The sequence below is a fragment of the Pararge aegeria genome, chromosome 9, assembly GCF_905163445.1.
Source record: "Pararge aegeria chromosome 9, ilParAegt1.1, whole genome shotgun sequence".
In the NCBI taxonomy this organism is placed as follows: Eukaryota; Metazoa; Arthropoda; class Insecta; order Lepidoptera; family Nymphalidae; genus Pararge; species Pararge aegeria.
The window spans coordinates 9261990-9285228 of record NC_053188.1 but is presented as its reverse complement, the minus strand read 5'-3'; the positions used below and the strand labels follow the sequence as shown (position 1 = coordinate 9285228).

At 33.1% G+C, this 23239-nt stretch overlaps 1 protein-coding gene across 1 annotated transcript; it reads left to right on the top strand.

Moving 5' to 3' along the window:
- The first annotated feature begins 839 nt into the window (after positions 1 to 839).
- On the top strand, positions 840 to 22811 carry LOC120626296 (myrosinase 1-like). Its single transcript, XM_039893763.1, has 10 exons — positions 840 to 889; positions 1956 to 2089; positions 7647 to 7815; positions 8201 to 8471; positions 9864 to 9999; positions 10883 to 10980; positions 12581 to 12712; positions 13752 to 13925; positions 18100 to 18344; positions 22637 to 22811. Exons 1-10 carry the CDS (start codon positions 840 to 842, stop codon positions 22788 to 22790), a joined length of 1563 nt encoding a protein of 520 aa, XP_039749697.1. The 3' UTR covers positions 22791 to 22811.
- Positions 22812 to 23239: the final 428 nt, after the last annotated feature.

Genomic DNA, 23239 nt, shown 5'->3' with positions numbered 1-23239 from the left:
AAATGTGAACCGACTTTAATGATTCTTATTGCAATAAAAATTATGTATTATCAGTTTAGTAAATCTCGGGGACCGGCATGTAAACAATAAGTAAGCATTGAACAAAAAATATTGCTAAAAAGTTTATTCAGCGAAAGTTTAAATTTAATCCCCGTTTTGTTGAGGGATGAATTTTCAAAAAACTCTTATCTATTCTCTTATCTATTTATATCACATTATAAATTTACAGAAGGCAAGTCTTATTTATATAAAAAACTTATTTATATAAGTGATCCTAGATGTTCTTGTAAACTATGTTATACTACGTATAATAAAAGTGAAGTTTAGGATTCAAGGATGTTTGTTCCTCCTTTACGATACAATATCTTGTCAATTTGGCTAAAATTTGGAATGTAGATAACTTATAACCTTCAATCAACTTATAGGCACTTACCTCAGAAAATTTAAAATTACCTACAGTAATAACTATCACCTTATTCCGTGAACTAAAGCTACACCGATAAATCCTAGGTACAGATAATACTTTACTTTCCTCTCAATAAAGAACCTCAAGCAGACGAAGTCGCGGAAAAGGCATACATAATTGTAAAACTATTTATAAAATTTTTCAACGAATCTAATGGGGTATTAATAAAATATCTATAGAATAAGCTGGGTTATAATTGCATTTCCTATAGGAAGGAAACGGATATCTCTTATAAATCAATCCTGATTAGGAAGTGCAGAATGTGTCCGATATATCACAATGGAAAACCCTAACTAGAAGGTTGTTCCGCGGTAAAGGTTGCAATTATTAAGCTGTATTAATAACAACACCGGATCACAATTTAGTTAGCAAAATGCAGAGCCTGAGTAGAGTCGCCCATGTCGCTATTTTAGCGTGCTTCAGGTTAAACATTGTTTATTTATCCGGAAAATTTTATTTGTACATTCAATAACAATAAATGAATGAAATTAAAGTTTTGTGATTCAAATGTGTCTAGTGTTCTATTAATATATTATTGTAATTTCCATAATCTTCTTAGATTATTAATTGTAGATTCAATATTTGTATGTACGACAGTAAAGTAGGTGTCTAGTGAAGGATTAACTTTTATTATTTTTACGTGACAACGCCGATTGCGTTTATGGCATTGCGCTTGTGGTTCTATGCTTGCATTTGTTTTACATACTTCATTTATTTTATTTTATTTATTTAGTACCGTAAATTAAAACAAACATGAATGTAGGTGTAATTTACAACAATTAATTTTTAAAGGTTTTTATCCTTAAAGATTTTGAAATTTTAAATGAAGTTTTCTTTATTCTAATAAACATAAAACAGACTATTTTTAGACAGCTTTTTTTTCAATTGTTCGAATGTTATGGTTTATAATTACCGTGGTTAACTTGACACTTTAACAACAAGGATTTCAAGCGCGTCGCAAGCAGATATAACCATCTTAAAGTGACAATATTAACAAACATATGTATATACTTAAATGGATACATACTTAGATGGATACATGATCTTTTATATTCACACACGAATATAAATCGTTCCGGTAAAGCATGACATAAAAAAGGACATGTAATTACGATGTGATAGAACTTTTATGTTATCATTATATCTTTCGGAGAGAATAAAAATCCAACATTCCCATTAACTAGAGTAACATCACTGGATAAATATGTTTTTTTTTTTAAATGATATAATGCTTTTAATTATTTATTAGTAACTTCATGGTTTTCTCTCATAATCGGCATTCCGAACAAGTTGTAGTATTACATTTTTCACACGAGTATTTTAACTTAAATAGTAAAAATTTAAGAAAAAAAATTATCTTATGTGTTTCTATATGTGCTTTCATACAATGCAAAAAATGCACTGAAATCAAACTGATATAGTCCATCTTAAATTTAATAATATATGTGTGAGAGAAATAACGTAATAGACATTGATTATTTTATTGTAGCCTGATGTTTATCACAAAGGGAGTGAGCACGTTAGTAAGCAAAAATGGGCTGAGCAACTATTCGTTTCCGGACAAATTCATGTTCGGAGTCGCGACGGCTGCATTTCAAATTGAAGGAGCTTGGAATGAAGATGGTAAGTCGGCTTAATCTTATACTTAAATTATTCTTATCTAACTTCCCAGACAAGTTCTTGTGTAGCCCTTTCCAACTTTTTCTATTCAAGAACTAGACATTTAGCTTAGCTCTCTGTAAGTCTTTACCGAAACCTTTCGTTTTATTTTTCCCACAAAATCCATTTGCGTTCGTCCTGTTAAATCGATGCAAAGAGGGGCTTTGGCTCTATTTTTTTCTCAATTATATTCGTGATAAATTCGTCATGTCTTAGTAGGTGACCAATCATTTTCCCTCTGCTGATTTCTATAGTTTTAATCATATTGTTAGGATTTCTTTATTTCCATAATTTGCATAATTATCATTTACGTAACCAAGTTAAGTTATTTCTCACAAGTATCTACGTACCTTATTAAAAAAAAAGAGACACCATTAGGAACTGTAACACTTTACAAAAATACGAATATTTCCAAAGTGTTATTTATTTATTTTATTTCATATTTGCTTTATTTCCAAAAATAAATGTTTTTTTTTTTTAAATATAGGCAATATGATGGGGTAAGGATTCTTACAAAAGAGGATCATAAATCGATTTAGGCATTTTGAAGCTCTAGAGAAATGAATAAACTCATTAGCATACAATAGCAATAAATACTTATAAGCACCCTAAATATATTTCCTTTTAAGTCGTATAAAGAATAAGCTGAGTATCCTACTGGTATTTAATATTGACTAAAATAAAAAATAATTATCTTATTTTTCTGTCAAAGTCAAAGTTAAAATTATATTTATTCTAGTAGACACATAGATGGCACTAAAAGTGTACATGGTTCATGGTATGTGCAACTTTGTCCGTACAATCGTCTTAGCGGACTATTTTTCTAACTACTAAAGGTTTCGACAGCAAAGTTTGAAACAACTTTAAATATTATTAAAAATAAAAAAATACAATTTAAAAGAGGGTAGATAACGGGGGTTTTAAACCTAAAGTGAGATAAGCAGGCCAAACGGTGTATCATAATATAAAAGGCCTTAATTTCTTCTACTAGTACATTCTTAACTAGTTTATATTTTTTTCTGAAAAATTACTACTAATTTTTGGGTATTGTTATAGATTTTTTATATATATTTAATTAAAAGAAGTTTATGCAAACTTCTATTAATTATTAACCAAGTCTTTAGAAAGCATATTTACGGTTCATTAGAAAAAGGGTTTTGTTAATAAATCCCGTTAAAGTTATCGTTTTACTGTAATACTTTTTCATGATCTTTCTAGGTGCTTTGGGACAAAATTTTGAAGTCAGGTCAGTCCAAATTTTGGAGTCGAGAACAGAAAATATTATTTATTCATATGTAACGGGGCACATTATAAAATCAATGAAATATACAATCGATTATTAAATCAATGAAGGCCGAGTTCGAATCCTTGCACGCACGTGTAACTTTTCTAAGTTATGTGCGTTTTTAGTGATTAAAATATTATTTTCTTCAACGGTGAAGGAAAACATCGTGAGAAAACCTGCATGCCTGAGAGTTAGTTCAACATAATGTTCTCAAAGGTGTGTGGAGTCTACATTATAATACTCACAAATATTGCAAGTTTGTTATGTTTTAGTACGCTTAGGTTGTTATATATTCATTCAAAAGGTAAACACAGTGTGTTTTAAAACATTTATATAATCAAATCAGCAAAATAAAAAGTAATTAGTTTGTCTTATAGCATTACAACCATCAATGATATAATATCTTTATACAGATAACGTATCTACATAATCTTTACTAATATTTGTTAATGCGAAAGTGTGTTTATTAATTTATCTTTGGATCAATCTGCATTCCCGCTTTTTCATTTAATTTTATGCAACACTGTTGGATGGCGTCGCTTTGCATGGAAATATTTCATGGGCCGTGTCAGGCTTTTATCCTGGAAAAAAATGCATATAAAATGTAATTCTGTTATTATCTCTAAATATATAATTGACTGGTTGGAGGCTTCGGCCGTGCCTTACCACCGAGGAATACCGTGCCGCCAAGCGTCCTAGCATTCCAGTGTGGTATTAAATAAATATTTTCAACAACATTTTTAAATCGTTGTTAAAAAAAAGTACTGGTACCTTCCTGGACTTAAAAAATGTAGTAGAAAATACTTATTTCTTGCTTTTGAATTATCTGACAAGGTCGGTTTTGTCTTTGTACAAGTCCACTAATATAAAATTTTAGTAATATTACGAAAAGATTTGACTAAAATGAAATATTATAAAACAAATCAGTACCAAACTAAACCCGGTAGTAGGTACGTTTTAGATTTAAAAATAATTTATTTTATTTTCATGTTACGACTCTAATAAAAAAAAATTAAAATTATAGCAGTATTTCCTGCTTTCCAATAACAACTTGGCACGACTGCTTGGCTAATTATTATAGCAAGTAAAGAGCCTGATAAGAATACTATGAGTAAAGGCAAGGCTAAACCGTGTCATTCAACCTGCGGCCTTAGTGGCGGTCAATTATGCGTCCAGCGTTCTAGAGCAAGAGCCCTAGGGTTGATCGCACGTACGCGTATGTTCGATGTTCAAGGGCATTTACACGACGATTTTGACGACGCCACGTTTTTCACTGTGGCAGTACCGAAGGAAATAGGGTGTCACACTGTAGACCCAGCGGTGCGACTGCCGCTCCTAACGCACGTGCTGCTGCCGCGGAAGTGCCATGTGTAAAGACCCTAACTCACTGAGCGATGAAGAGCAGAGCCTAAGTGACAATGGGTATGGCGACCTATGTGGCGGATTTGTGGACTTCACACACCAAACAAACAATATGGAGAACTCTCGGGTATGCAGGTTTCCTCACGATGTTTGCCTTCACCGTTGAAGCAAGGGATATTTGAAATGCTTAAAACACACATAAATTAAAAAAATTTGAGGTGGGCGGGGTGGAATTCAAACTCGGCCCCCCGAAAGTGAAGTGGCAGTCCTACTCACTGGGCTATCGCCGCTTCAATCAAAATAAAAGGTAACACGTGCAAAGTTTTTGCAGGGAAATAATTACTAGTTTAGAGCTATTCGAAAAAATACGAACTCATATTGTTCCAATGGGTATTTAATCATCTTTCATGTAAAGATAACAATAAGTTTTTACCTATTTTTTACTATCAAGCAAGTAAACTAACTGTTTAAAATATGAAAATCGTTATTCTATATTGTAAACAATGCATTTTGTAACAGTAATAACATATTAATTCTATGTTTTAAAATACTATTTTTGGGTAATTATAATGTGACAGATGAACGCGGATCGGTGTAATTATTATTAGATTTTAGCACATTGTTAACACTAATTATGCATTGGTAGGCAAATATGCTAACTTCAAGACTAAGTATTCTGTTTGAATCATGCTACTAAGCTATGATTTAATCACAAGTTAGAGGTATTCCAAACACGTAGTTACACTGTTTCGTTAGTCAAGCTAAATTTCAATGAACTATTTCAAAGCCCTGTAATTTTGTAAGATAAATAAATAAACTTTATGTATTTGACATTTTATGTTTATTAAATTACTATAACAAGAGGACCTAACATTCGTAAATTATTATATTATCGTTTAGGTAGGTACGTATAGTATATATCAAGCATTTCCCTAGGCTGGCCACACATAACTAGCTGGCTTACATAACAGTAGTAACACCTTAGTTAGTTTCTGTACCTATTTTTTACCAGGTCTTGCCCACTTCCTCAATGTCAAATCCGTGTTTTTTTTATTCGCCGAGAATAATTTGGCCTCCCGGGATAAAAGTATCATATGTCAAGGATGTCAACTATGTCGATGCAAATTTTGTTAAGATTGGTTTCGCGGTGTAGCCGTACAAAGGCTACAAATGTTTTTTTTTAATTCCCAAAATCACTTTACACCGGGAACGGGAACGTTAATCAGGAGTTTTTTCCAGGATAAAAAGTAAACAGGAAGTAAGATATGTATGTGCTATATTTCATTAATATTAGTGCTATAAGCCGAGCATTGGTATATTATTCGTGTAAAGATCAAGAAAATCGCTTCATCGGTTGCTAGGGCAACGCGAATAATACCATCAAGTCTATAAATAAGCCATATCACTCCAACCATCGATAAAAGACACAAATTTAAGCTACTGTTAGTAGCCAATGTGCGGTCACTCTTAGTCTGCGAACCTATTTTTGTGTCACAAAAACAAAGTAAGATAATATCTATTATATTTTAAGCTGACGCAGAACGTGTTTATTCCTCGCTTTTGTAATAAATATTCTTATAAGTAGATATTTTTTTAAGGTTCTTGCACAAAAATGTTTTGCCACTGGAACGTAAATAAGATGCTAGGACTTTTTATCAAATCAGATTTTCTGAATCATGAATTCTTGATACTACGTAACACATTCATATCAATAATAATTCGAATATTTTTTATTGAAAGAAGATTTTCAATAAATCATTTTATTTTGTTTGTAGGAGCCACAATAAAATTAATTGAATTAGTTCCTAGTTAAAGCAAGTTCTAAATATATGAAATAAGATTAGAACTATAGGAATGGCTTAAACTTTAACTATCTATTAAGATTCTTAGCGGTGACTAAGTTTTGAGGTCGTTTGGACGTAATTATTCAAACTAAGTCTAAGTTTTATCAGCTCTAAGAATTTATACGTTTACATAAAATGTACCAGTTTCGGCTCGCAACTTTCGTCCCGGTGCAGTTTAGGTATGTTTGCCGTTGATGGTTTACCTGTTTAACAAAATATACTGCTATATAGTAACGTCAACAGGTAAGATGCTATCGTTTCATGAATCTTGGCATGATCTTGCTGTAGCAGTTTATTACTTATTGAATCATTAGCATGTGTGAACAGGCAATAATAATATCCAAATATCATGGACAACAACACAAAACAAAATAGATGTGACGTAAGTTATAACAAGAGTTTAACAATATCATCTTATTGCATGTTGTTTATGCTAGATTTTGCTTTGGGTTAAGTAAGCGCCTGCTTTTGGGTCCCCAAATCGGTGGCATTTGACAGCCGGCTGGAGCAGTGGGCAGCGACCCTGTTTTCTGAGCCCAAGGCCGTGGGTTCGCTTCCCTCAACCGGTATAATGTTTAAAGGATGAGCATAAAGCATTTTTCTGTGTCTGAGTGTATATTTAAAGTATTTAGGTGTATTACATTTAAAAAAATATTCATCAGCTATCTCAGTATCCATAACACAAGCTACGCTTACTTTGGGGCTACATGGTGATATGAACAAAATAAATATACTACGACAGTATATTTATTTTGTTGGGCACGACATTATTAAAATGTTTCGCTTTCGTGCCCGATGACCATGGACCGAAAGTCCCAAACGCCCACCCCCGAAAAATATAGACCTTAATAATAATTAATGAGTATTTATTGGCGCGTTTGTTAACAGTTCGGTAATGAATACGTGTTTTTGTGATAGACAAATTTTTATCAAACGGATAAGTTCGTTAATTTTATAATTAACTCACCATTAAAACGTATATTTAAATATACTCGTATATCTACTTACATAGTGTTTTTTTTTGTTTTAGGCAAAGGTGAAAGTATGTGGGACACTTACTTACACAAGCATCCGAATTTCACAGTGGATCATACGAACGGTGATCTAGCCACCGATTCTTATCACAAATATAAGCAAGATATAATAATGCTGCAATCCCTCGGAGTCAAATATTACAGAATGTCAATATCATGGCCAAGGTAACTAACTGAAATCTTTCGACTGGTAATTGAATTAATACTTCAAACGTTATTATGAACGTTGTTTAATATAATGTAATACATTTTTTAAAAATAAACATAGATTAGACAGGTACTTGAATATTTCAAAAATAAAAATAAACGCCAACATCTTATTTAGATAAAAAAGCTCTGCTATTTTTCTGTAACAAGCATAATGGCCGAATAACGATTATTTGGAAGATAGCTGGGTTGACTTGATAGCCGTTTTAGAAAGATCTTAAAACAGGATATTTATAATTACACCATTTACAATCTTTGTAAACTGTGCTCAACAGTGATAATAATGCTGTGGACGATGAATTTTATTTGTTAAAAGAATATATTTTACTTTTTTATTTAATAGAATCCTGCCAAACGGGACCGACCATTACATAAACAAAGCAGGTGTCAGATACTATCGTAAAATTTTCCAAGAGCTCATAAAAGCCAAAATTACTCCAGTAGTCACACTTTTCCACTGGGACTTGCCTACAGCACTTATGGACCTAGGTGGGTGGACCAACCCAAAGATGGTGGATTATTTTGAGGATTACGCAAGAGTAGTGTTTAGCTTGTTCGGAGATATGGTCAAAACTTGGACAACGATGAACGAGCTTCACGTACACTGCTATAACGTAAGTTTCGCTATGCTACGTTGTAGTTGTTCTAGTTTGTAAGCTATTTTATTTGCAATTTTTAAAAGTATTTTTTTTTATATTTCGTCTGAAGTTCAACTATTTATAGCTGTACTTGGTCACACTTTTGTGTATCTGTCTAGTGGTAATAACTGCTCACGTGGAATGTTGGGATAAAATAATTGGAACAAACTTTCTCATAAAGTTGTCCTACCTTTTGTGCAAGAGATTGAAATCAATCAATCAACTTTCTCGAGTTATACGAACAGGAACATACGGAAGCTACAGGATTATTAATTTATTTGAAGTTTCATCGTTTTTGATGTTTTTATCCAAAAACAACAATACTGTTAAAACTGTATTTTCTATTAAGTTGAAATTCTCTAAAAATCATTTAAGTAGCGGCTGTGAAAACGTCATCAATGAGAACTCGATTTTTTTAATTAAATCTTTTAAGTATTCTCTAACTTAAACTAAATAAATTAACAGAGATCAAGTTATTCTGCATCGAGTGTTAAAACATAGAATAGCTTTAACAATTCTTTAATAATTTGTACATTGTAAGGGGATAATTGCTAATGCTCTTGTGAATATACCTACGCTCGGTATAATGCTTGCGATTAGAGGTGAGCACGCGGTTCGTTTTTATTATATAGTTAATACATATTGTAAAGTTGTAGACGGTTGCAAGCGTTTAAGATTTGGTAATTACGAAAAATGTTGAAAATATCGTATATTCATCTCAAACGCTCAAGTATTACAAAGAGCCGAATGCCAACGAAGACTGATGACAAACATCATAAAAAGCAAGGTTGCGTTTTTCAGTTACCTATAGATGTCCCTGTACTGTACTGACAGAGAAATAAGTGGTTCCGTCAAACCACTTGTTCCTCTGTCTCCCTGGTGCTATGAGGTCACATAAGAGATTGAACCGGTCATACCCATTCGGAACTGAAGAAGATGGCACATCGTTGTACGATTTCCCACCGTCTGACCTCCAAACTTCAATTTGCAGATGGCACCTAATGATGATCTTTTGGACTGTCCACAGGCGTAGTAAATGCTTAGTGGAGCCAACATTTGGCACCACACACGTATTTCCGTACGTCAGTATTTCCTTTCTTGTTCCCTTAATTTTTTTTTCTGGTTCTCAATAAAACACTATTCTTTTTCTCCTATTGTACGAGTACGATAAATACGAACCGCTTCTGGTCACATTCCGCGGATACTCGCAGCCCGCGCGCGGCGTACCTACAGGCTATATTATTTGGAAAAAAGAGCTTCTATATAAAACTGAATCTCTTTGAGATTGATTTGATTGTTTTTTTTTGTGTAATCTATTTTGTATTCTGTTTTGATTCTAAAACAATCCTTTCTTTTTTTTTTTCACAGGGTTACGATCTTAATGCTTTTGTTCCTGCAATGCAATCACATGGAATTGGAGTTTATTTGTGCTCGCATTATATGCTCTTGGGACATGCTAGAGCTTACCATTTATATGACAAGGAATTTCGGCCTAAGCAGAAAGGTTTGTTTTTCTTTTACCTTTTAATTATTTATCGTAACTTTAATATTTTATAGTTGTTCACTTCCTTTGTATAGTATAGAAGTTTTTATTAAAAACACCCCAAAGCTAAAATCCAGGGCTCGGAACCGGTTTTAAATATACCGGAATATTTTGGTTAAAGAAATAAACGAACTGAAATGCTATAGGTTACCGTTCTTATTGAGCGAACGGTTTCATAACGTTTTTTAAACCTAAATTAACCGTTTAATGCAAGACGCGCTAGTCCCTTTGTCTAGCCTATTTAGCGGCGCGTGCGACTCTTACGTTGCTGCAAAAAACAAAAAGGGTATAAATTATACATCTTTTTAAGTAAATTTGTGTCTATTATAGAAAATAGCTTAATTTTACGAATAAAAATTACTCAGATAAGTACCTATAGTATTTGGCGGATTTAAAAAAAAGCAAGCAATTTAAGAAAACTGCTGTGAATGGAATAACTTATGAACATTAACCCGTCCTGCTGCGTCAAATAACTTTTACTCATAGAAGTAGCAACCGCAGTAAATCAAAAAAATAACTAAAATCAAAGTTTGTAAAACCAGTTAATATCAATTGATTGATTGAAATTAAATACGAACCAGTTTCTCTTTTTAACCGGTTATAAAAACCAAACCGAAATCACCTTTAACTTCACTTTTTTAACGTGTATAAATAGCTTATAATCAGCTATACAACTTTATGAAAAAGGTGCACGGAATTTCGAATGCGTCTATATCCGCTGAGAAATTTAAAAACCCCACTAACGGAGATTGGAAATGTAAGGAATTTATGAGTTACTCATACCTTCTATTATATCATGCAGAGAAATCAAGAAATCCAGAATTCAATACACTTATTTTTACAGGTAAAATTGGATTAACCCTTGATGTGTTCTATGCCGAACCTAAGGATAGCAACAATAAGGAAGATGTAGAAGCTGCTGAACGATATCTTCAGATGCATGTTTGTATAAATTTCTATACAATATTACCTACGCATTTTTTTATTACTGACCTGTTACTAGGTAAGACCGATCGATCATACATTCAGTCAGAGATAAAATTTGCTAAAATTTGCTAGTTCCATAATGTTCCCGTTACGAGGAGTCAGTGGATCGCTTATTAGAATTAACTGCTAGCCATCATGATCATCAACAATATCAAACCATTACCTTTTCACTAGCCGGCACGGGTCTTTTATCAGAATGTTTCCATTCTTTTTGATCGGGTTTGAGGCTGTAGTCCACCACGCCGCGCTGGCCAAGTTCAGATTGGTACAAGTGTGGAGTTCTTGAGGAAATCTGCATGCCTAAGAGTTTCTAAATGGCGTGACCCTTGAGAACATTATTATACATGGACGTATGTTTTCAGTCAGAAAAGGAACCCAAGCCTTACGCAACCAGCTCACAGCATGAAGCTCAAATATTGATCATGAAAAAAATTACATACATAATTCCCAAGAATATTGCGATTCCAATGATGTTTATATATTTCAATATTGGTCAGTTTGTCGCTTGGTAACTTTTCCTTTTATCCGCTGCCGCTGCAATAATTAAACTCTAAATTACATGTGTCCAACCTTGTACAATGACTCAGTATGTGTAGAAAGTCGATATATGTATCATATGGCAAAATATTTGACTTCTACCTACAGGTCAACTTCCGTGCAAAATGCCAATAAATAAGGCCTGATAAACACAGGAAATAATGACACATAACTAACGTAATCTACATAACATTAGAGGTCTTTTAATATTTTAAAACTGAAAACTTACAAGTATCAACCATTTAAATTATTATATGATTCTTTTCATAATCTCTTGTGCTAGCTATGTTCCCTGAAACTGATTGTATGTACTCTTGCTCAAAGTAATTAATTCTGTGTATATTACCTACTGATGACACAACGAAAAAAATTGCATTACCTACATTTAAGTTTTAGGTACAAGTTTAGTTTTTCATAAAAAATGCACCTACTATTACTGCAGTTAGGAAATCATATACCTGTGAACTACATATTATTATAAATTCAAACCAAATACTCTAATAACGCAAAATTATTCTTATATTACTTTTAATTTTACTACACAAGACAATGGCTTATAAAACCGTTATTTCGTTTCCTCGCAATTGAGGTGATAAACATGTTATAACTCGGTCATAAAATCCATTATATCCTACACCAATTATTCACGTTTCCGGCTCGGTATACATATTATCTCAGGTAGAATGCCTCGTTTTATGTACTTCTTGTTGTTTTATTCCTTATTGCGGACTTTTGGCTTGAAGCTCCTTAGGTTTAGTTATTTTTATATTTATTTATAGTTTCTTAAGATTGTTATTTATAAAGTCAAATGGTTTTTCCTTTTTTTATTTTGTATCGTATTTTGGATTTTTATATTGGCCTAGTTTCCTGGAGCAAAATAATAAATATTCAAGTTTTACAAGACATCTTACTGGAACGCTAAAAATCTTTACGGCACATCTTTTTTGATAGTTACCATTCTGTTTTATCCTATTTTTGACCCATGCCATGATTTATAATGCGTTATTTTATTATGCAGTTGGGACTTTACGCTCATCCAGTTTATTCTAAAGAAGGAGACTATCCAGCATTGGTGCGAGAAAGAATTGATAATATGAGTCGAACTCAAGGTTACCCACGGTCCCGCCTGCCAGTGTTCACACCCGAAGAGGTAATTTTTTTTTAATTTATACTTTTATCCTCCAGCTTTGCCGAAGAATGCCGGTTATATGCTATTGATAATGATGACCTAAAAAAAATCTAAATATCGTTGTTTTATTAGCCGTTAGACACTAGATACGTCTGCCGCCCGTTTGGAGCCTTTTTGAAATGTCAAATTTGTTTGGCGGCTGGGAATATTATCACCATAATATCGTTTTATAATAATAACTTTTAATAAGCATAGTTTAATGTTAACGTTTGTATATGTATCCTCTTCTTTTTTTTCCTAATTTTAAGGTTGCCTGGCAGAGATCGCTATTAAGCGATAAGGCCGCCTTTTGTATTACTACTTCTTTCGATGTTTCTGTTTTTGTTATATTTTAAATGTTGTGGTATACAAATAAAGAGTTTAATAAATATGTATAAAAAGTGTTATCCATTATAGTGTTATATTATAGTAATTGTTTGCTTTAATAAAGTATTTGAATTTCACCGACACACTATTTTAAAAAGTATGTATATTATAAAAAAAAACAATTTTCAAAATAATATAATTATAATAAATCAATGAAAAAGCAAAATTCGAGGTTTAGACTATCTGAATCCTACGTTTTGCGACGTCTGCGGGTGTGCAATGTCTTTAAAGTAGCTGACTGTCAGGGTTAGCCAGCTGCATTGAAACTATTTAAGCAAACGGACTAATTTTTACGCAAATAACTCCTGCCTCCTACCTAAAATACCTACTCACATTTTTTGTATCTCTTTATTAACTTCCTCATGCCGCTACCAATTAAACACGTTTTATTTACGTTCTCTTATACCTACACTTAGAAGGCATATACAAAGCGTAAAAAATAAATACAGCTAATCGCCTATCTACTTATATATTAATGATAAATCTGCAAAGTGTGATTTTTTGTTACGCGCTAATCTCTAGAAAATCCAGTCGCAATTGAAAAGATGGTCATAGAATATTTTCAGCCCGGGAAGCAATATGTAATATTTTTTACATAAAATATAAATATTAGAAGTCTACTTCATGTTTACAGGTTGAAATGGTGCGTGGAACATCAGACTTTTTTGGGATTAACCACTATACTACTGTATTGGCATCTGCATCTTCAATGGAACCGGGCTGGCTAGTTCCTTCACTTGACCACGACGCGGGCGTTAAGTCAGAACAAGATCCGAAATGGCCGATTCCCGGAGCGTTTTGGCTAGCCGTAAGTTTAGTTTTTTGATAACCCATATGATAAATAAAAATATATTAACTTTCTACAATTTCATCTTGTCATAGTAGATAGGTTTGATTTCTCGATTATCGATCAAATTATCGCATTAGCATATTACAGAGCAATAATCTCGAACACTTTAATTTCCATTATTTTATATACTCCATAGAAATTAGATTAGTCTTTCATGTCGTACCGGTCTAATAATAAAACTTACCAAAAATTATTTCGCACCGACTGATATGGGTTATGAAAGCCAAATCAGCTATTTCAAAATCACAGACAGATCAGGTACAGTTGTAGATATATACAGAATTACAGATGGATATACTTAGTGTAAAAATCACTCAAACATCTCGTTTCTCTATGGCATTGAAATCTCAACTGACCACGAAATGAATTTAATGACCTAATTTTTGAAACCATACTGATACTGTTTACGTATGTATCATAAAACTTTGTTAAGTATATGAAATAATAAACTATACAACGTGTAAATGAAAACCGAAATAATATTTCACAGGATTTAGAGGTACATTATGTGTGTCTGAGACTTATCTGTGTAACCAAAAACCTTATAGTTTTTGAGTGAACCACTGCCATAGTTTTTACTGAAAGGAATCAGATACAAAATCATATGCAAAATTAAATTCATGTGACTACTTTTTCAGGTACTATGCGCGTGTTGGTCTTTTATCTTCAATAGGGTTGTCATAAGTAAACACTTAGCATGTTTCGAATTCGTTTGTATGGAACAATAAATATGGTCCTTTTGATTAAATATTTTTACAGGGTGATTCTCATGAAATATATGTATGCATTCTTTAATACTATTTCGTAATTCTGTTACCAGTTGTATAATCAGGGCTCAAAATATGACCTAGAATGTCGTGCAACGTACTTTGACAGCAACTAATGAGTTGATTGCATTTCTATTGCTATAAGCGAAATACTATAGTTTTAGCTAAACTGTCGTTATTTGAGGCAACTAAATAATTGCAACAACGCAATGCAATAATTATTAAATTGCAAGGCAAGGGCAAGGATAAACCTAGCTATTTTTATAGCACATTTTTCTTTAAATGTTGAATTCAACGCAAGCAAGGATAACGCTATTTTATAATTCGAAATTACCATTTTTTTACTTTAAAATTATTTATTATGTTAATTAAAACTACATTGCAGTAGGTACGGTTCAGCCTTCGTACTCGGAAGAATTTTTTTTTTTTTATATCCTCAAGTATTCGTAATATCACAAACAAATAATGTTGATATAAACAACAACTTGTTGGTATCTTCACGTCTTTAATTTTGTACATATCTTTAAAGTTCAATCTGATCGGAAGTAGATGCAGAAATTCTAAAGGTTGTAGGTTTAAATGCGAGGAGGGGGTCTTATTTTCTTGCCTTTTTAGTTTTACTATTTGATAGAAAGTTCCTAGGTTACATTGGGTACCGAGGCATGGGTTCTGAAAGTTTTGTAACGCAACACATGTTGCGTTGCGTAGATAGCATTCATAAATATAGGGCTTTGCTGGTTGTAAGCAAATGCACTAAGTGATAACCATATACCATATATCTTACCTAGTAAACTATAACTCAGTGATTTAACAGCCCACTCTTCTTCCCGGTAGTACCCCCGTACTGACTGACAAACGAGACTGTAGCGACTGATAAATAGCGGTTTAACAAACTTACTCGACTTGAACAAATGGCACAGGTCAGTGTCAAGCAGCAGAAACATCAGTGCAATGAAGTTCAGGGTCCTAATTATCTATTATATTCAAGTCGTAACAACACTCTAAACGTTATTTTGAATACGTAAATATCGACAGTTCTTGTAGGAAGAGTTGTAAAAATGCAAGACAAAAAATTTATCTCGACTGTAGTTAAGTTTTGCGCTTGAGTATAATTTCAAATGACAGATTGATAAGACCTAATCGGTGACCCCAAAATAATGATCAGAAGTAGGAAACAAGAACGTAAACAATCCATATCCAAAAAGTACTGTCTGTAATTGGCCACTCCCTTGTCCAGCTGTTATTAGAGCATAACGAGCATATACCACGGAGTAAACAATGAGAATCGACATACATTATAGAGTAAGACATGTACAGGTGTTACAAGAGTTTTTAATAATACCTCCTTACATCATGATAAATGAGCAAGTAGGTAATTACAGGTTATGTTGATTACAGTTAAGAGTATAGTATTACGCAATAAGGTTTTAGTTACATCAGAAACAAAAGCGCAAATATAATATTGATTATCTATCTACCCAGAAATTTCCTGGTAACCAAAGTTTATGTTCTTATCCTTGATTATTGCGGATATAAAATCTCGGCTACAACTAATACATTATAATAATTGATAAAGACACACAATTAAAATATACACTAACACGTGGTAGGCAAGTTCTCTGTCAATGTCATTTCAAGAATTAAACAAATCAAATCAATTACTGACATGTTCTCATTGTATAAGAAATACTTTACTGACATCAATGATTTAATATGTTACTGTTTTATAAGTTCAGCGACTTACACACCACCGTAATGATGGCATGGGGGCATTATGATAGTCTTTGCACAGAAATTCGACTCAGTATCGACTGCACTGAAACTAAAGGATTGAAGTGTAAACTTGATGTTATGTGACATAAAGCTAGCTTTCCAATATTTTTGTGCTAGTAGTTTATGGCGTGTGCTCTACGTGTCAACCAAGAATCGTGTGTTGGACATACGACATCCACTTCAAAGAACACTTTATGACACAAAATATAAAGCTAAGATTTTAATGCTATAATTAGAGACGAGTTGGTGATATGTCGATATGGCCGTCGTTAATAGTGACGAAGCGAAAATTGTACGAACAGTTAGTTTAGAACTAACTTTATAACTTGGCGACGAGTTAAAAAAATGCCGTTTATCTACCGTGTATTATCCATGGGTAAAGTATATTCAGAAGCGTTATCTAATAGCATAACTATAACTAACGAAAATTCCACGGAAAAGTACCGAACGCAATATTAGTCAGTTTGCGTTCTCTAGTGTGGTCACTTGTGATATCTGAACGCGTTTGACAAGTTACACGGCCTGGCCTTTCTTTGGCATTGTTAAAGAACTTGCAAGCAAGTTCTGTGGCCATTGCAGTTCAAACAATTAAAATGATTTTATTTGAATTTGGGTCCTTTTTGGCTAGGTTATTCTACTGTCATATTGTAATGTAAATTCTGTGGCAATAGTACCACTTAAGTTTTTGAAATCGTCATGTAACACATCATGACATGTCAGGTGTACCTACTGATTATACCAAAGCACTCAGTAGTGCGCAGGATAATTTTTCAGGAAACATGCCGCATCCCATTATGCACGCACTGTGTTATAAGTTGTGTGTTGTAAAAAATATGAATAATGCAGGTCATTCATATTTTTTCAAATTTTGTGTGGAAGACGAAACTTTTTCAAAAATTCAGACGAAATTTTTGCTTGCTTCTGTGTGTTAATTTATTTTTTATTCGCTTGTTCGCTCGCTTTGCAGAAAAGAGACATCTTTGACTTTTTAGAATAATAAATAATGAATTCTAAACGAACTATACCGCGCGCAATTAATAGCTCAGGTCTCTCTGTTCGAAATCCGGACGCTAGTTCTCGCTAGTAAAGAACAACCCTTTGAGAAAATCTCTGCCAAAGTTCTCAGGGGAAATTCTGAGATAACAAGCTGTTACTTGATCAACGTAAATAAATAATTTTATGTTCTGGAAACACAAAGTACATTATGTACACGATCTCCGGTCAAAATAAATAGTAATGTCCTTCTATATAATGCCAGATATATTTGTGCCAAATTTCAGGAAAATCGGTAGGTATAGCAATAGAGCCTAGCCCATAACTAAAAAATTAACAAACACACTTTTACATTTATGTTTGATACTACTTATTAGTATGAGAGTTAAAATGTACGAATGTAACCTAATATTATGTGTACTTTGTGTTTCGAGCTATAACAACAAATAATTTTTAAAAAACAATTGAAAATTAAAGAATAGTACAAAAAACTGGTTTTTTGCTCGATCTTATTGCAGATAGTTTTTCACGGTGCACTTTTGTGCGTAACCCTCAGTATGCAATTCCATATCAAACTTAGCTGGTTTTTTTGTTTACAGGTATACCCACCGGGATTGCGAAAAATCGTCAACTGGATAACTAACAATTATGGAACTAGAGTACCTATTATTATAACGGAAAATGGAGTATGCGACTCTGGTGGGCTCAACGATTATGAACGAGTATCTTATTATAATAAATATCTTTACCAATTGTTGCTCGCCATGCACGAGGATGGATGTAGAGTTGAGGGATATTTTGCCTGGACGCTTATGGACGACTTCGAATGGTCTGATGGATACACGTAAGTTAATTTTATGACTATCATCATTACCACAACCTTGCTGGCCCATTACAGGGCACTGATCTCCAGTAAATAATAGAAGATTGCGTACAACGTGAACGCGAACGTCTTTTATATAATTTGGAAGAACACTCAGACTCCCCAAAATATTTTCCTTCACAGTTCAATCAAGTGATATTTAATTAAAACGCACATGATTCCGAAATATAAGAGGTGCGTGCCAGAGGTCGATTTCTGAAAGGGAGTCGGTCCAACCAGGTTATCACGGCTTCTTCAGATAATTTTATAAGCGACTGAAAACATAATCTAACCAGTTATCAACTAGACGAGAACCACAGTTTCAATCATGTTATATTAAAAATGACTAACGTCAAACCGCATATAAATTGAGCATCTAACCCCAAAATATTCATAAGGATACACAGATACACTCACCTTTATTTATTAGAAAACCCAGTTGACTTTCTCCAAATTCCTATACCAACTTCCGTGATTGAATAGTAAAAAAAAACTTACTTCATTTAAGTATAACTGTGTTAGACAGTTTTATACGTACATAACATTTTTCCTTTGCTGTAAGATAATGGTGTTATCGAAGTACCATTCATTATTAAATATTTGAAATAATCCGATGCCAAGTAAACATTTTTAATTGGAATAATTGTTGTCTGTGCTATCCTAACATTACCTACTTTGAACAGACCGATCCCTACATTAATAATAATTTTGTTGAAGAGGCATTATTATTATTATATTATTGAGTTTGTAGTTGTAGTTTGGTAGCTACGTTATTAGATCCAAGCGCTGCGTCCTCTGCATTGCACCCTTTTCACACGCATTGTTCCCATTATTCCCGTGCAAATAATATATTATTGCCATATAATAAACAATTTGATTCATCAATGATAAAAAGCCTATTACACTCCACTGAGGGTTTGCCCATTATCACCACGCTGGGCATACGGGTTGGTAAACGTAGTAGATGGTAGGAATTGCACAGATGACTCTGCTGCCCGTTCTCCGTTATATTCTCTTAGTTACATCGTTCCTTATATCACCTCGTACGACACACGCGGGAAAAGGGGTGTTGAGCGTTGACAAGTGTATTCTGATCAGCCGTCATCACACGGACAACAGTTAGATTAAATTGCTATAATTCAACGACCACGAGCCGTTGCCCCTTATGTAAGTTGTACTTTTTTATTACCAATTCTTAATACGCCACACTACACCGATGCTCAAACCTGAACTACGCTCTATACACACGTTTCACTCCGATGGGGCATCTTCAGAAAACTGTAGCTTTAGTACAAGCCTAACTTACTCGCAATGGAGCAGTCGTTTTCGAGTTTAGATCGTCAAAGTAAAATGGACCTAATGAAACTCGTATTAGTGTCGCGAATCCTCTACTTCGGATTTTTGTTTTACAAATTTTTTGTCAAAAGCCCGAGCTAAAGAATTGTAGGCAAATATGAACTTTAATTTAATGCGAATAAGATCAATTTTACACCGATTTTAAAGTATTTCCACCCTTCGAAGCGACTCTTCGATTGCGATCAAACAAATCTCGTACTAAGGCAACTAATTAGGTGTCGAGTAATCTAAAAGACGCAGGTAAATTTTTACCACACGACTTTTTGTTGCAGAATGCCTGACTAGTTTATTTTTGATAACATGACATATTTTATCACGATTCTTAGTATCATAAGTCTATCTCACAGCTTCTCTCATCGCATGAGAGAGGGATTTAGAAATTAGACCTTGCATGACGCTACCCGAAGACTTTGCCGATTGTTATCTTAATACTCCTTATATCCGGAACCAACTACTACTAGTACTAGGTTTATAAAAACAATATTGTCGTACTTTTTTAATAAATACAATGCGGATGTGTTTATCATAAATAAATCAATTCACTGGTATCACTATTTAAAGAATAACGTGTGGCACGATCTCCTGAGTCTCGGATAATCGTAAATTGCTAAGCATGTAATTAAAGTTAATGCTTTTATATCTATTGTGTAACGATGTCATTGTATTATACGATTACGTTATAATTACTACTAAATATACTTGGCTAATAAACCAACCTATGCTCATTCTTGTTGAGACATTCTAACCTACGAAATGTTATTATTGTTATTTTTATAACACGTAACTGAGCCTTCAACTAATTGCCTTTAAAAGTAGCTAAGTAATTCAGTAGAAAAATAAAGGCAAATGCAAACAAATTATAAATTCATATTTGGCGTGCGGTTCGAAAAAGGCTTTACCGCTGAACCGATCTTAATAAAAATTAACCTCCAAAAGACAAAACAAAAAGCCTTTAGCACCTGAACACAGTTTATTATTATTATTATTATTAAATTCTTCTTCTATAAAAAAACAAAATACAAAAAGGAACAATAAATAAAATAAAAAAAAAACTAGTGTAGGAAATGAACTGTTCCCACGGGATTAAAAAGGGCTTTTATAATACCAAAATAGCTGAAAAAGGAGCTCTTTGATGGTTCCTATCCAAAATTAAAATATACGTGTACATAAAATAAAATAGGTGCACTTGTGCACATTTCATGCTACAAGTAGATTCCTGACGGACATTTTTTTGCCTGGTCTATTCTTCTTATTACCTATGCAACTGCATTATTGTTCATAGTATATAAAAATCCCACCGTAGGTAATATACAATAAGTAGGTACCTATGTCACGTACGTTGAATTCCAAGATACAATAACAAGTTGAGTATAAAATTATGAATATTAATTTTGTGTAGCAAAAAGTTACAAGTTTGCGATCAATTGATTAGAGTCGAACCTGCATTCTTGGGGCCTTAATGAATTTATAGTAGGTACTCCTAGGAACTGGAATAATAAAATGATAGTATTTTGAATTTTAATGTCAACTGAATACCTACTTAGTTTTGCAGATCGTCTATCTTCCTATATTATAGTCTTTACTTTGCTGGCATTTTTTTTTCTTTAATTTTTTATTCTAGTGACCCACCCCAACCACAGTAAATAGCTTGTATATTTACTGCGACCCAACTTTGAACAGTTACAAATTAAAAAAAAGAGTTAAGCTACTGCCATGTCAATTTATTTTTTGCTGAAATGGTTGCAAAAAAATTTTTCTTTTTTTACTCAAAAAAAAACTTAATTAGATAGTAATTATACAACGTTTAAATGATAAAATAATACTTCACAGGCTTTAGAGACTTATCTGTGAAAACGAAAACCTATAGTTTCTGAGTACTCCACTGCCATAATATTAACAGAAAGAAATCAGATACAGCCTTAACATCACATGCAAAATTAAATTCATGTGACTCCTGTCACTTTATTCAGTACGCGACGCGTATCGTAGGCACTATGCGCGTGTCGGTCTTTTATCTTCAATAGGATTGCCATAAGTAAATACTTAGAATGTTATGAACTCGATTGTATGGAAAAAAATAGGTATGCTTATTTGGATTTAATATTTTTACAGGGTGATTCCTTATGATATATATTTATATTAAAACCGCATCAAAATCCGTTGCACCGGACGAAACATGTATATTTTCATTTTTGATAGGAACAATCAAACAGCTCCTTCTATTGCTATCTTGGTATTAAAAAAGCCATTTTTAAATCCCGCAGGAACAGTTTATTTCTCCGCTAGCACGTATGGCCGATGTCACAATAAAGTCCATTCCGTGGCAAGCACCTAAATTCGCCGGTGATCATCTAGGAAAGGGGCGATAGAGTAGTAGTAGGGTTTAGGCCCTCGGCCCCATTTTCTCGGGAATACCAAGTTCAATCCCCTGCACACACTTCTTAAATTTTCGAAACTATGTCTTTCGGTTTAAACTTCACTTTATATTACTTATTTAAACATCGCGAGCGAACATGCTTGCCTGAGGGTTCTTCATCATCTATTCGAAGACGTGTGATGTCTACTAATCCACTACACATACCAGTGCGGTGGACATCCGTGCCCTTTAGTACTATGGATAATGATGAACATAATAAAATAAGGTTATAGTACATCCTACAGTTATCATTATTATTAATAGAAGTAGGTGTTCTTCTTTTTCAATCTTGAGCAAATTGTATTAAATTGGAATGTTACCGTATGAGTTAATATGTACTTAATGTAAATAGGAATTATAAACAATGTAATAATATTATTTAGAAAAATATGTTTCTCTGTTGACTGAGTTTTTTTATTAGTTTTCTTTTTGTGTGCAATAGTATTTATAGTATATTTTTTATTTATGGACTGATATTTATTTTTTAATTTTTTTATTTCAGAGTTAAGTTTGGTCTTTTCCACGTGGATTTCAATCATCCAGAAAGGAAGAGAACGCCAAAGTTGTCAGCTCTCAACTACAGAGAGATTCTGCGGACGAGGCGTATCAACTTTAACTATATAAAGATGCCATCATATAAATATAATAACTTATAACATAGGTTTACACGATAGGTTAAGCTGTTAACTTATTTGTATAATAATTTATATTTGTAAATATATAGTGTTAAAGTTTCCTGTTGTTAAAAAAGTTTTATTGTTTTATTTTAACCATTTTAATAGTTCGATAGTCTACTACTTTGTATAAAGGGTTTACTTGACCTGGACAAACGAGACCTATATCGAATGTCTTATTCGATGGTAGGTGTAATATTTTACAGTGAAACTGGTGTTTGAGTAGTTTTATTCCATGATTAGTAAGAATTAACATTTATGACGTAATATTTAAGCTTCTCTAAGTTTTACTTCTTAAAATTGCCTATGTCTTCAAGAGGCATTTATGAACAAAAATAAAGTCAATTATGATTTTATATTTTATTAGCTTAGTACTCATAGTGTAAACAGTGATAGCCTAGTGGCTAAGGCTTCGGCTTCTCTTTCGGGGA